The 15,424-nt window shown below is 42.5% G+C and overlaps 1 protein-coding gene across 3 annotated transcripts in view; it reads left to right on the top strand.

The window, feature by feature from the left end:
* The window catches only part of HEATR5A (HEAT repeat containing 5A), a 169,861-nt gene that overhangs the window by 61,478 nt on the left and 92,959 nt on the right, over nt 1–15,424 (top strand). For all 3 annotated transcript variants that reach the window (XM_088456611.1, XM_088456610.1, XM_088456612.1), the window contains exons 11-18: nt 2,613–2,765; nt 3,944–4,043; nt 8,031–8,140; nt 8,341–8,504; nt 13,930–14,105; nt 14,235–14,340; nt 14,741–14,931; nt 15,044–15,203. In XM_088456611.1, the coding sequence (XP_088312737.1) occupies nt 2,613–2,765; nt 3,944–4,043; nt 8,031–8,140; nt 8,341–8,504; nt 13,930–14,105; nt 14,235–14,340; nt 14,741–14,931; nt 15,044–15,203 (1,160 nt within the window). The remainder of the gene's footprint in view (nt 1–2,612; nt 2,766–3,943; nt 4,044–8,030; nt 8,141–8,340; nt 8,505–13,929; nt 14,106–14,234; nt 14,341–14,740; nt 14,932–15,043; nt 15,204–15,424) is intronic.

Raw genomic sequence — 15,424 nt, 5'->3', positions numbered from 1 at the left:
ACACAAATATGTAAACATGGCCATGCAGATATGAATACAAAGAATAAATAGGCCATACATGAAAACATGGCCATGCACATATGAATACAAAGAATAAATAGGACATACATGAAAACATGGCCATGCATATATGAGTACAATGAAGAAATAGGCCATACATGAAAACATGGCCATGCAGATATGAGTACAATGAATAAATAGGACATACATGAAAACATGGCCATGCACATATGAGTACAAAGAAAAACATGAAAACCACTGTCACAAAAACTTACTTTCCGCGATCTGCATGCGAAAGCATGCCAGCAAGCGGGGCGTCTGCCGTTGCAGGTCGGACCACCTGCGCTCCAGCTGGCCGATCTGGCGGCGTGAGCCGAAGGAACGCAGGCGGCCACGTACCGCCGCATATGCGGAACGCTTTTGTCTATTGGTGATGGGTGGAGGCTCTAACATGTATTTTGACAAAGAAAAGCGAATGTTTAAGCCGTACGTATTCTGCGGGTAAACACAAACACGGACTAGAGTAAAGTTTATTGCATTGTCCCAAAAAAAAAACAATTAAGCTAATTGATATATTGATTGGCATGATACGATTGAGGGAGGTAGGCAGAATAAACGAGCAGGTAATCGGAATCTGACAGTCCCACTTCCGGTTTGTACTTGTGCGTGCGTTCCCTTCAAGCCACATTGGGGATGTACGCTCGCTATTTGGCACGCTCGTTAGTTAGAGGAGGGGTCGGTAGAGTTTTGGGAGGATGTTTAGCTGCGTTCGAAAATACGAGCGAGTGCTTGAATTTACATATGTTTGTACGTACGCCGAACGTACGAACGGCCACTTGCGTCCAGGTCTGAGTGAGGGCCTTAGTTTTGATGTTCAGTCGATTATCACTGAAATTGGGTAACTCTTAAGCGCAGTAAAACCTTTATTTTTCTGTTTAAAAATAAAAATGCAATTGCAAGTGGTTTAAAAAACCAAATTGAGTTTGTTGAAATATAGTCAATTAATAACAATTGATTCCTTAAGTTGTATCCTGTTGCAAATTAGCAGTAGCTGATAATGGGAACACAGTATTCAATACCCAAATATTCACCAGAATTATTAAGAATAGTCACTTATCTGGTTAGTAGTTGTGTATATATATTTTCATTTTCTCAAACACATGATGATATGAGCAGAGGGCAGTGTCCGGATTGCCACTCTCAAGCCGTGTGGAGGCAGGCTATTGCCTGTAAATTGCTAGCAAGTGTCTCAATCTCCAAAGTGTCCTGGAGAGACAGACTACGGGAAAAGATTCCTGCTGGCAAGGTGTCCCGCTCACCGCAGTGAGTAAAAGCCTGCTGTTTGCGGTCTCTGTAGTATCCTGGAGAGACAGGCTGAGGGAAAGATCTCCGCTGGCAAAAATGTCCCGCTCACTGCGGTAAATGAAAGCCGTCTGTGTGCCCGTAAATGGCTATTAGGTGGCTCAGGTCTCCGATGTGTCTAGAGGAGACAGGCTGGGGGATGAGGTCTGCTGACCTCGGTATCCCGCTCACCGTGATGTACGAAAGCCGGCACTTGGTCTCCCGCTCACCGTGGTGTTTAGAAGCCGGTACTTTGTAACTTGTTCAGCAGTGAGGCTAGTGAGACAGCAGGCGATGGTGATAGCAAGAGAAGTAGGCTAATCTAACGCGTTTCTCTGCCTAACCGTCTGGCAGTTTCCTCAGAGGTATAATGCCTTACTTCTCAAAATTAACCAGATATACCCATGGTAATTAGTGTGTCTGGACTGAGGTGTGATCTCTGCTGGAGACCATGAGTATAATTACATAGTCAAAGTAATAGTTTACAAAAGGCTTAATAGTCTTAAGACTTAGTTAAATATATATATATATAATAACAAGAATCCATAATTTATCAACACCATGGTCATCAGATGAATTATAACCAATAATACTCATTAAATTGAAAATCACACATTACAAAAAAAATGATAAATAAATAATAAGAAGCCAATATTTTAGTATAGTAATCATAATATTATATAATCCAATAAATCAAAAATAAAAATCAATAGATAAATAAGGAAATATTTTTTTTAAATTAAATACATTGATAAGAAGGAGAGAATACATAAATATTAAATAAATTAATACGAATTATGTTAGTATTAATGTACATAAATACATAAAACTTCGCTAATTATTACTATCATACAAAATATGATAATGTTTAATGTATTTGAAAAAGGCTAGTGTCACAAACACATGCTAATGTAAAATCTTATATGTAGAAGAAAGAAGATGATTGACGAAGATTTAAAAAGTTGGAATATATGACTGGGTAAGGAAATGTAATACATAGGATCTGCCCCACATTAATGTGTACTGTAGTGTTTGTCCACACCCTAAGCATTGTTTTGGTCCAAAAGTGTTCAATGACGGCATGACATAGTCAATGTATGGAATTGGCTTCCAGTTTTAAAGTGTCTTGTTGAAGTTAATATTTGTGCTCTACTTTCTTTTAATAGGATGCTTTTTCAAAAACTTATGACAGTACTAATATTCTCAGCTTTGTTTCTGTTCTGGCATTGTTGTCCCTTCTCACTTGTGTTCCTTACCCATCTACTCTCCAGGTCCAGCATTGGTCCAGTCTCATTTAGGCAGATTGCTTCTTCTTTGGCGTAGTGTATTCCCGCAAAGCCCCAAGGAATTGGATACTGAGCGCACCAGGGGAGACGTCTTCACCTGGCAGGTGACTTTGGAAGCACGAGCAGGTGCTATTAGTGGTGAGTGATACCTTCAAAGAACATTACACAGTGCACCACTTGTTTGTTGGTCTGGGTCACTGACATCATCAATATTTAGAAACTCTTTACAATTTATGCCCTTCGGTTTTACACAAATCAGGGCCATAGCATATTAGTCTTGGAGATATACTGGAACAATGGAACAGAATAGCGTTACCTCTCCACCCTCCCAATTTGTCCAGCAGCTAAACCACAAGACAGCTGCAGCTCAAAGTATGACTGGGGACTCTACCAGTCCAGTTCTAATCAGTAAAGCCGAATTGATTACTTCTGTACTTCATATCAGAGTGGACAGACAGAGGGCATGATTCAGAGCCGCTCGTAAGCTGCCGCTCGTTCGCTCCGAGCGATGTTCGTACATCTGCGCATGCGTATGGGTCGTAATGCGCATGCGCCAGCCAGTCATTGTGGTCGGAAGTCGTGCGCTCTCAAAACAGCGAGGGCCTGCTAATTTGAGTGACAGAATGAGGGGTTTGTGGGTGGTAACAGGGGAAGGTGCTTGAAAACGGGGATTGGAGATCCGAACGCAGGCGTGCCAAACGGTCAAAACGGGCGATTAATGGGAGTGCATAATTAGTAAGGGAGTGTCATCGATCACGTCACTTGGTTATCTTTTAGCCTGAACTGCTTGCAGTGACTGCGGGAAGTAAAACCTACCACAAGCACTGCGAGCAGTTCAGACGCCTTTCGATGTACTCGATTAATCTAATAAATAGCAGAGATGACGTATGATGCGAACGGCCAGGGGGCGTCTTTACTAAATAGCAAGCGCATGTTTCGTTCGCTCGCTCAGACATAGAGGCGTCAACAGACCGCAAAGAGCGAGCGCTCAATTTAAATAGCCTGCCCCTTTTTCTGAACGAACGTTCGCTAATAGCGTCCGGCTCTGAATCAGGCCCAGAGTCCTGTGGTGAGCTGCAGCGACTGCCATCACATAGTTAGATGGTCCAGCACCTGGCTGCAGGTAATAGTGATTTCTCGAACTTGCTGTATGGTGACTAGATCGTGGGGAAGGATTATTTGTGTATAACATAATTAATTTAACACCGTCAATTTTAATGCATTTTGCCTAATGTTGAAAGTATTTCACATAGATCCTAATTCTGACAATTATGATAGAGTTCTTCCCATTTCTGATCATGTGCTTTCTTCATCAGCTATACAGAGCTTTATATTGCACTGCAGGGAGCTCATGACAGAAGATGTTTTGCACAGGCTCCTTCCTCTTCTTCCATGTGCTGTGGCTTTGCTCAACCAGTAAGTATAGACATAATATAGCCTTATCATAGCAGATGAAGCCTGTAAATATTACGCATGCGCTAATTTCTATTTCATTCAGGGGGACACTTGAGAAACACTGGGTGTGCTAGTGTTGTGAGGAAACTTTGCACTTTCAGAAATAAACTGCACAGCAACGTGGCTTCTCCCCATCCATACTGCTGCAACCTATCCTAGCAATTAGCTTTTTCTAAATGCCCAAAGGAGCTGAACAATGTGTCCAGGACACCGAGCCCCTCTGTAACCACCTAGTTGAGAGGGTCTATGCCTCACACCGTAGCTGGTGCAGTGCCTTTTCCCAGTGGTTTCCCCCCCCCCCCCCTGGTGAGGGCAGAGCTCAGCCAACATCGACGGCTGCGGCACTCCTCGCTGTGGAGAACTAGAGTTTTAGTTCCGAGTCCTGCGGTTTGGGTTTGCTTCTGCTCCACATTTTTTTTTTTACCAAAGGGTGATCATAAAGGTTGTGATTGTGATGACAGCACATCTTCAAGATTTTTTTTTTTTTTGGGCAGGAGGGGAAGGGGGCAATTTTTTTTCTGCTCTCAGGATTGGATATCATCAAGAATCAATCCTTATGCCATCTCGGAATGTTGTTCTTGTGAATGATACAGAAGATGTTCCAACCTTCGGAGAAGATTCTTCAGACCATGGTGCATCTACTGTTAAAGCACGGGACAATTTCTGTTCACCTGTGTATGAGGCTTGCAGGACAAATGGTGGTGGACTTCGACGAGGCGGTTACGTTCTTCTCTCCTCCTTTGTCTGATGCAGAAGTTTTGTTTATTTTCAAAAACTCCTATCTCCCTAACATGGTGGTTACAGATAGTTCATCTGTCAAATGTTCGCCAGCCTCAGAAGCTGGGGGGCGGTTACTTTTCAGTCCGCTTTCCAGGAAAAATGGGCTTGGCAGGAGTCAGTTCTCTCAATTAATGTTTTAGAAATCTGGGCAATTTTTTGGGTGTGATGCAACCGCTGCAAGGTCAGTTTTCCATGAAGACATGGTGTTACTGCGAACAACTCCACATTTTTTTTTTACTGAAGCTGATGCCTAAGATTCACATTAATCAGCCTATTGTGGTCCCAGCACTGCCTCCGTCTACTCCAGGTACTGGGAAAGACTCCCTTCACTGGTCAGATGTGCTGCGAGCTTTAAAAACCTATGTTCGCCGGACCACAGATTTACAGAATCATATTGTCTATGATTCTTGCAGGCGTGGTTGGCCGGCTACTAAAAAGACCCATCGCTCGATGGCTTCTGTTGGTGATCCACCAAGCTTACATTTCTTTGGGACAACTGGTTCTGGCTTGAGTCACGGTGCATTCTCTTCGTTCGGTGGAGGCTACCTGGGGCGTCAACTTTGACTATAAGGTGCTTCCCACTATGCCAGAGCACCTGAATGACTGCTTTGGGATGTTCCTAGAGTTTCTCCAGTGTCCCCCATGAATGAAGGAGAAAGTAGCTAATTGAATCTGCCCCTATATGACCAATAACAAAAATATGCAGAGAACTAGCTGTAATTGATGGAGGCATATGCATTTGTTGTTGGAGGCGTAGTGTATGGAGGCATGTGTACTGTGTCTAGTATAAAGGCAGTTGTACAATCTGGTACCATGTGTGAGGACTCTGATAAATACCATAGTAATGTACAGATGTGTCCACATACATCTATCCTCCGTGCACTCAAGTAGCGTTACACATAAAGCGTGAGCACCATGCGACTCTGTAGCGCTGAGCAACTTTTTACTTACTGTGCATCTTATTCGCAAAGTAATGCAATAGAACGCACAAGCAGTTTCTGCTTTTTAAAATGATATTCCCACCTGCCTATATTCTATGGGTGTATCTGCATGCGAAATGCTACTTACAGTGTCAGTGGCTCTGTCTCTAATGTAGCATTCGCATGCAGATACAGCCGCAGCCGCACACAGAATATTGGCATTTCGCATATCATGTTAATCAGCAAAAGCTTTGCAAATAAGACACACTGTAAGGAAAAAAGTTGCATTAAAAGACAATTGGCGCTACCCAGTCGCGCCTTGGCATGGCGCGACTAGAAAGGCTGTTTAATGCACAAGGAGGCTGGATGTATGTGGACACATCTGTGCCAGAAATGTATTACAGCATAGCCATGTCTCCCTATGTGTGTAGCCCCATCCCTTCTATTGGTACATTTTCCATGGCAGTGGTTTCCTTTAAAGATGGCTACTTTATGTGCTGTATAGATTTCCTATCTACAGTCAGGTGCATAAATATTGGGACATTGACAGAATTTTCATATTTTGGCCTCTATTCACCACCACAATGGCTTTGAAATGAAACAAACAAGATGTGCTGTAACTGCAGACTTTCATATTTAATTTGAGGGTAATTACATCCAAATCAGGTGAACGGTGTAGGAATTACAACGGTTTCTATATGTGCCTCCCACTTTTTAAGGGGCCAAAAGTAATGGGACAAACTAAACAATCCTAAATCTAACTTTCACTTTTTAATACTTTGTTGCAAATCCTTTGCAGGCAATTACAGCCTGAAGTCTGGAATGCATAGACATCACCAGACGCTGGGTTTCATCTCTGGTGATGCTCTGCCAGGCCTCTACTGCAAATGTCTTCAGTTCCTGCTTGTTCTTGGGGCATTTTCCCTTCAGTTTTGTCTTCATCAAGTGAAATGCATGCTCAATCGGATTCAGGTCAGGGGATTGACTTGGCCATTGCATAACATTCCACTTTTTACCCTTAAAAAACTCTTTGGTTGCTTTTGCAGTATGCTTCGGGTCCTTGTCCATCTGCACTGTGAAGCGCCGTCCAATGAGTTCTGAAGCATTTGACTGAATATGAGCATATAATATTGCCCGGTAATACTTCAGAATTCATTCTGCTACTTTTGTCAGCAGTCACAACAATAAATACAAGGGAACCAGTTCCACTGGCAACCATACATGCCCACGCCATGACACTACCACCACCATGCTTCTCTGATGAGGTGGTATGTTTTGGATCATGAGCAGTTCCTTTCCTTCTCCATACTCTTCTCTTCCCATCACTCTGGTACAAGTTGATCTTTGTCTTATCTGTCCATAGGATGTTGTTCCAGAACTGTAATGGCTTTTTTAGATGTTGTTTGGCAAACTCTAATCTGGTCTTCCTGTTTTTGTGGCTCACCAATGGTTTACATCTTGTGGTGAACCCTCTATATTCACTCTTGTGAAGTCTTCTCTTGATTGTTGACTTTGACACATATGCACCTACCTCCTGGAGAGTGTTCTTGATTTGGCCAACTGTTGTGAAGGGGTTTTTCTTCACCAGGGAAATAATTCTTCTGTCATCCACCACAGTTGTTTTCCGTGGTCTTCCGGGTCTTTTGGTGTTTCTGAGCTCTCCAGTACGTTCTTTCTTTTTAAGAATTTTCCAAACAGTTGATTTGGCAACACCTAATGTTTTTGCTATCTCTCTGATTGGTTTGTTTTGATTTTTCAGCCTAATGATGGCTTGCTTCACTGATCGTGACAGCTCTTTGGATCTCTTATTGAGAGTCGACAGCAACTGATTCCAAATGCAAATGTCACACCTAGATTCAACTCCAGACCTTTTACCTGCTTAATTGATAATGAAATAACGAGGGAATAGCCCACACCTGTCCATGAAATAGCTTTTGAGTTGATAGTCCCATTACTTTTGGCCCCTTAAAAAGTGGGAGGCACATATAGAAACCGTTGTAATTCCTACACCGTTCACCTGATTTGGATGTAATTACCCTCAAATTAAATCTGAAAGCCTGCAGTTAAAACACATCTTATTTGTTTCATTTCAAAGCCATTGTGGTGGTGAATAGAGGCCAAAATATGAAAATTCTGTCAATGTCCCAATATTTATGCACCTGACTGTATGTGCTTTTGTTTTATGTTTTATTTGTTGGGTTTGTTTTTAATTCCAAATGACTCTCATCCGCTTTCATCTACTGTGTAGATTGCCCTGTCTACAGAAGTTGTATGGAGCCCCACTGAAGGCTTGCTCTGTGCTGTTCAGACAAAGGCTTTACCAGTTGCTCATGTTACTTCCTCCCAAAACCTATGAAGGTATTTTCCTCCCTATATTAATGTGCTGTCTATATTTGCAAATGTGTGAATTATTATTAATGTTGATAATAATGGCTCACTGCCTACCTGCTATTAGCAAAATAAAAACATTCATGAAGTTTCTATTTCTCTAGTATATGCTGCTTGTTACGCTCTCCAAGAAACCTTAAAGCGTTTACATTTCTGCATATTCCCAACAGAGAGTCTCTGTGCCATCATGAAAGAACTGGTTGCTGATCTATCCTCCCCTGACTACACCCCTAGTGCGGCTGCGTTCTTGCTTCCGTCCCTCTGTCATCCTGATGACCTAGTACTGTTTGGACCTTCACTGCAGGAGACTGGCCACAGGGTTTTAGAAGAGCAGGTAAAGGTGGATTGATTTATTGATGGCCACTTAATAGTCAAGAAATATCTATGATGCAAATGTTTTTTACAGAATAAATCGGCTCCAATGTTTTTGTTTTCCTCTTGCATCCATCTGGGGGACTCTGGTAATTACGTTGGGTAGAGGGGCTGGTGCAGGGGTATAGGCACTAAAAGGTTGATCTGGCCCTTCTGCTGCCTCCCTTCCTCCCTTTATTCTTTTTCGCAGCCGGCTGTGGTAGTGCTGGCTGGTCACCGCGGGGACTGACACTGCTGCACAACTGGAATTGGCTTCCCAACCAGCTCTGGGCGGCAGAGCATGTAAGGAGACTCCTGCTCCTCAAACTCTGGTTCCCAGGGAGGGCAGTTCTGTAGAGCGCAACCTTCAGCTGTCTCCCGGTTTGAAAGTTTGACATCTGGCGCACTTGAAACAGTTGCACTTGGTGCCAGTTTTGAACATATTTAAACTTGCTGATGGTTTTGTTATACAGCCGCCATCTTGGAGATGGTTATTACAACCAAATAACCCCTCCTTCCTATACCTCTGCAGTTATACTCAATGGGTATTCTGTGTTCAGTATATGCTAAGGATATACTATATCTTTCTAGGATGAATAAACATCTGGTATACATTTTATCATTAAGGTGGTATACTACACATATCTATAATATTTGGGATGAACAGACATCTGGTATACATCTTTTGGATGATACATGTTTATACATTTCTGTGGTGGTAGGCTTATCATATGTATAATATCTTACATAGACCTGAAGTATTATTATTCTCCTACTGGACAAATTGGCATCTGGCATACATATTATGGATGATGCGTGTTTATATATACTAAGGTGGTATGCTATACATCATATGTACGAGTTACATATATACGTATAATGTGTTACATACGGCTGAGGTACTGTTTCTCTTTCTGGACAAATTTATACAGAATAAACCGCTGGGGATGTACTCTCTCTTTTCTGCATGTATAGACATCCAGTATGCAATATATGTATAACACAGGGTTATATATCACTTAGGTGGTACACTATAATCATATATATAGTATGTTAGGCAACACTGAGAATGTACTATCGCTCCTTTCTGAAGGACTAGATCTCTGGTATACATTTTCCTGCCGCCGCTGTCCCTCTAGAGAACGCAGCCAAAACAGAAAAGGCAGCTGAAGGCTGCAGATAAATACAGGGAGCAGCGTGGGACCCGGATGTCTTGCTGCAACTGGTGATTAACACCGGGCAGAATAGAGAGTGTGTAACCGGGGACACACTCCAGGACGGCTGTAGGAACCAGAAAATAAACACCGGAGAGCGGATAAGGAGGAGAAACAGACTACAGGAACAAGGTAAGTTAACGGACCGATATTAATATACTAGAGGAACCAGACCGTATACTTGGTTGCTTACACCGAACTTTAAATTACTATCTGGTCATTGAATAGAGATCACAGAGAGACACTTTTATACAAAGTTGACGTTCATAGCAATTTAGTAGGAGCTGTCACGCCTGAGGGTCGGTGTGGGTAGGAACAGGCATGGGAAGCTGAAGGAGAGATACGGCAGTAGATGATGGGCCCGAAGGCGAGGAAAGAAATAGAAAGTCTTTATTAAACATCAGGTTGAAATGGAACTGAATATATAATAATGAATGAGAAGAATCAGATTGTGACCGATTATGATGGATTGAGAGCTGGATCGGTTTGAGACCGATGTTAATGATTTGAAGAACTTCATGTAATTGAATCCGATGTTGAAGAATTGATGAACTTGATCGGTTGGGACCGATGTTAATGAATTGAAGGACTGGATTGGTTTGGAACCGATGATGATTTGCAGTACTGGATCTGTCTGGGACCGATGGTAGGAGATATCGGCAGGGACCAATGGTTGTGGTTAGGAACAATTCTCAGTGGATAACCCAGACTGGAGCTTAGATGGAATGGAGACTTGGAACTGGAATCACAGGGACTGGAGCAGTGTGACTCCACATATTCTTATGAATAAAAGATTAAGATACTGGTCAGTGTTCACAGGTCTTTTGTGATGTTTTATAGTACCATATACCCTTGCCTTGAATCACTGTCATTAACATAGAAACAGGACAATAGCAGAGCGCAGGCACACCTACAGAATTAGTACAGGTTTGTACTATCTCTTCCTGACTGCATAGACATTGATATTCCCCATATGGCTGGTGCATGTTTATATACCATTGAGGTTATACGTTATACATCCTATGTATACTAGCTTATGTACTGCTGATGTCCTCTTTCTCATTCCTGAACAGCTAGACTGCTTAGAAGACAGGATGATGTACTGTATACATCATGGGTATAATATGTTTCTAAAATATGCCTATATAAAGCTGATCTCTCCCTCCACAGTTATTAGGCATCAGGCTGGCATCTTCTGTAGGACACGGGGTTGCATAAGACCGATGAGATATGGTATACATCATATAAAAATAATGCTGTTAATATACTATCCCTCCCCCATTAGTGGTTAGACATTATTCTAAGTCTAGGTTACTGTAGGTTTCCAATGCTATGCAGTATCTTATACTGTGAGGTCCTGTCTCTCTTTAATGATTCTACATGCCTGTGGCTGCGTAGGACCAGATGACCTGAGTGCAGTTTATGTGGGGGATTGCACTTATCATGCGTTTCGGCATGATCCTACAGGGAAGCAGAGTTGGACGGCAGTGAGATTGTCTTTCAGGTTTCCTGGCAGGTCATAGGGACACGATTCATTTACCGGCATTGATATCGCACCTGCGATATTTTCACCGATGTTATCGCATCGGTACTATGCACCCCTGTCGTTATAGGCGTTGCTATCTACAAGACAGCTGTCATTGCTCTATCACCACAGCAGGAACAGCACTGTCCCTGATGCAGCGGCTGCCAGCTCCGGAGTCTACACGCGGAATCTTGAGATGCTTGCGAGATCCCGCGCATGCCCAGGGAGCCGGCTGGGAAAATACACACTGCACATCAGCACTCAGGCAGGGGTCACCGGAGGGTGGAGTTTTCACTCCCCCACTCCAGAAGATGAGATGTTAATACATCTCATCGGAAGTGCTTCCTGCTGCGCCTCTGTAAAGATGTGAAGCAGGAAGAGTTATGGCAGCACGATGCGTGCCGCTATAATACATCTACCCCAGTGTCTGTATAGCCTGTGCAGCACAAGGTAATTCTGGTGTTAATTACAGGATAGCAGGTGGTTGTTATAAGTCCAGAGACCTGATTATCCTAAACAAAACTGGTTAAATAAGCCAGAATAGATGTTTCCCTGGGATGGTGTCAGTCATAATATACGGTGCTTGAGTTCCCCTTTTTCCCACAATCCGGATAGCAGCGATAGTCCTGCTGCTACTACATTTCCTCTGCCTGGCGTCGCTGTGTACTTCCTGGTTGCTGGACTGCACTATGGAACGCACAGCAGCTACTTCCAGTATCTTGTGCAGCTGTTTCCGGCATTCAGGGTCTCTGCAGTGAGTAAGATTCCTCCAACTAGTTTCACTCTTCGGGATAGGTAAGCGCCGAGATCATCCCCTACATGATATCTATTTTCTATTAACTAGGAAAGGAACCTTGTTGTTCGCAGGCTGAGACCTATCACATAAACGCCATTAGATTTGGGCAGATAGTTTCAATTATTCCTAACATTTCCATATTCAGTGCTGTCCTTAGCTCTAATAGGCAGAATGCTACTGACTATATCAAAGCATTGGGAGATTGTTACCTTTTCATGCATTTTACCATGTGCAGCGCCATATTTTCCCCCAACAGTAGACTTTTTAACTAATTTTTTAATATTTTTTTTATTCACGGAATCCTTCCATGCGTGTTTTTAACCACTTAACTAACGATTTTTCCAGCAAAACTGGTCATAAATTGGTGGGTTTGCAGGAAAGTCCAAGGAGTCAGAGGAGATCCATTATGCACATGTGTAGAACAAATTTCAAATTCAAAAACACAGCAGGGCGCAGTGCTCGCACCTTGTCAGCTGAAGCACAGCTAGCTGCATTCGCATCCCATACGACTACGTCAGTTAAGTGGTTAAATAATATACCTACTAAATTTGGCGGCATTCCACCTGGTAGTTAGAGCTGCAGACTGCTAAATAGATAACCTTTAGTTTGGCCACATAGGGGGGAATTATATTAGCCCCAATAATTTATAGTGGGTGAAAAATGGTGGCAGCCTCTGGCTTTAACACCTGGGGCTATTCAATTACAGCCCTTTTTTCTTCTTGCCCGATGATGATCTGTTATCATGCGTTAACACACAGGTCTGGGAACTTTCCCCGGAAAATGTTTTAACCCACTGTTTTCCCCCGATAACAGGCTAATTATCGCGTATATCTTGCTCAGACCCGAAAAGAAATACTCGTTAAGTGCATCCTGCGGGCTGACTTTGGGGCTTATTGATATCCTCGGGGGATCTATTAGCCCACAGTAAATTACTTTGACTAATTGAATTCCCCCCCCCCCCCCCCATATAGTATTTACTCTGCTGTCCGTGGTCACCTGTCTTTGCCATTTTGATCCAATTTACTCATGTAAGTTTGACTTTTTCCAGTGTTCACCCACAAGGCGTGTAATGTCCAGTAGCCACTTTGATGGAAAAGGGAGTTTGTGAGTAGCTCCCAAATGTCGGAGGTCCTGGATATGGGAACCTTGCCATTCTGTCGTTTTTATGCAGAGTAGTAATATTAGATACTTTCTTTAAAGACAGAATGTAGAGACGTGAATTTAAATGATACCAACCTGACCAAAAACAGTTGAAGAAAAAGACCAGGCTAACTTCTTACTGTCACAAAAGTGAAAATACAGATCAGTGTTTCTCTTGTCTGATCCATGTTGTTGGGATTTTTTTTTTTTAGACCTTTAAATCCTCATCACTGTGTACCAGAAGTTGTAAAGACAAAAAAATACAGAAGTGAAACACTAATAAATTGTTTTCATTATTACACTTAAACTGTATAATAATTTCATGCTTTATTTGTTTATTGCGTTTGTAACATAATACAAAACAGAAGAAACAGAAACATACTGTGTGGTAAATTCAGTTATCCATGAGGGGGTGAATTGCTTTTTCAATGGCATTAGAATGCCGACAATGCCACCTCCTCTCGCCCCCCTCATGCCCCAATCTCCCTGCCGATTTGCTGATTTTGTCTGCAGCCCCGTGAGGCTGCAAACAAAAATCAGGGAGTATGAAGTTAGCATAAGTGCGACATTTATTTGCACAGACTTGCAAGGAGGGGGAATAGAATTGACCCCTTAGTGTCTTCTAGGTTTTGTAGCGATGTTTGGGTACAAAAGATCAATTGGACGAAACTCATGTATGATGTTAAAATTATTTGTTTTTTCATGTTTTTTTTTTTAATCCTTCTTTGTACAGCTCCTCTCTAGCAGTGGGTTTCCGGGTGGTAGTTTGGAATATGACCCTCATGCCATCTTCCAGATGCCCTCTAAAGGATTATCTGTGCCAGCTCCCCTGCCTCCAGCCTTCACTGTCATACAAACTGCGGCCTCACTCTTTGGTGTTTTGCTATCTAATATACCAGAGTCACAACGGTAAGATCTGAGAATATGACCTATAGGATATTTTTGCGCACTTTTTTCAGATTTTTAAATTCTATATCCAGAGTACATGAATCTCACCCCATATAGGTAATGTTTACATTTCCCTCTTTATGTTTGTAGAGCACAAATATTGGAGCAGTTGGTGGATTCTGTCAAGCAATCAAAGGGCTCCCGTCAGCAGAGCTTGCAGCTATCTGCTCTGTCTGCCCTGTGCTGCTTCCTTAAAGTAAGTTGTGATGCTGGGACAATGTCAGGTCATCAGGAGTTGTATATAATGTTACATAAAGATCAGTTTGTCCTGCTTTAGGTTCAATATTCAGCTTCTCTGGTGATTCATGGAGAACAGCCTCTGCCATTTTGTTGTGTGAACATGATAGGTGGTGATGATTCCCCCTGACTTCCAGCACAGAGCTTAGCCAAAATCAACGAATGAGGGATGTAGGAATGTATTCTAAAATCTAACCTTGGTAACCAGGGAGACAATTGTTCATGCGTCTTCCAGCCATATTTCTAAAACTTAGTGTGGGTGTATTGCAGGTATTGTTATCTCTATATGGCCCCACCAGAAGCTGTGATCTTATTGATGATCCACTATTTGTAACTTACATTAATTGATGTTTCTGCAGCATCTGGCTTCAGATCACATTAACTTAGGGCCAGAGGAAACCCGAAGACCCTGCCTCTGCCTGATTTTAGGAGCACTGGAGAGCAATAACCCAGGGTTGCGCTGTGCAGCTGTAGAATGCATGGCCAGGTTTGTCCATGTAGTGGCTGAACCTCTGTATACTTCTGGACTAGCACAAGCGAGCTTTGATAAGTAAGTGATTTCTGGTTAACATAATATAGCGTTTATTTTACATTGCCCTTCAGCTAACCTCAAACTTAACATTGCTTGTTCAGGTAATCGCTTCTACTTCTGTGATTTTCAGATTGAAGGTGGCCAGAGATGTGGTCGCTAGAACGGGGCACTCTCTAGCTCTGGGGTCATTGCACAGATACCTTGGGGGGATCGGCTCATCCCAGCACCTTGCATCTTGTGTAGCAGTCCAACATTCATTGTCTCAGGATACCACATCCCCGGAGGTTCAGGTGAGCAGTGAAGCCAGTGATAATGTCCTATACTGCATTGTCAGCATCATTATTAAGAAAGGTGGATTTGTTATGGATAAAGAAAAGTGAAATTCAGTCTTAATAATGTGAACAACATTACTAAGAAAGGTGGATTTGTTTATGCAAACATTGTATAATCTATTATTAAGGCATAATGCTGGAAGCTTTGCATAGATCGTAATATCTGTTTGCAACCAATA

The sequence above is a fragment of the Taudactylus pleione genome, unplaced genomic scaffold (assembly GCF_031769625.1).
Source record: "Taudactylus pleione unplaced genomic scaffold, aTauple2 ptg000707l, whole genome shotgun sequence".
Lineage (NCBI taxonomy): Eukaryota > Metazoa > Chordata > Amphibia > Anura > Myobatrachidae > Taudactylus > Taudactylus pleione.
This window is presented reverse-complemented; position numbering and strand designations above follow the sequence as displayed.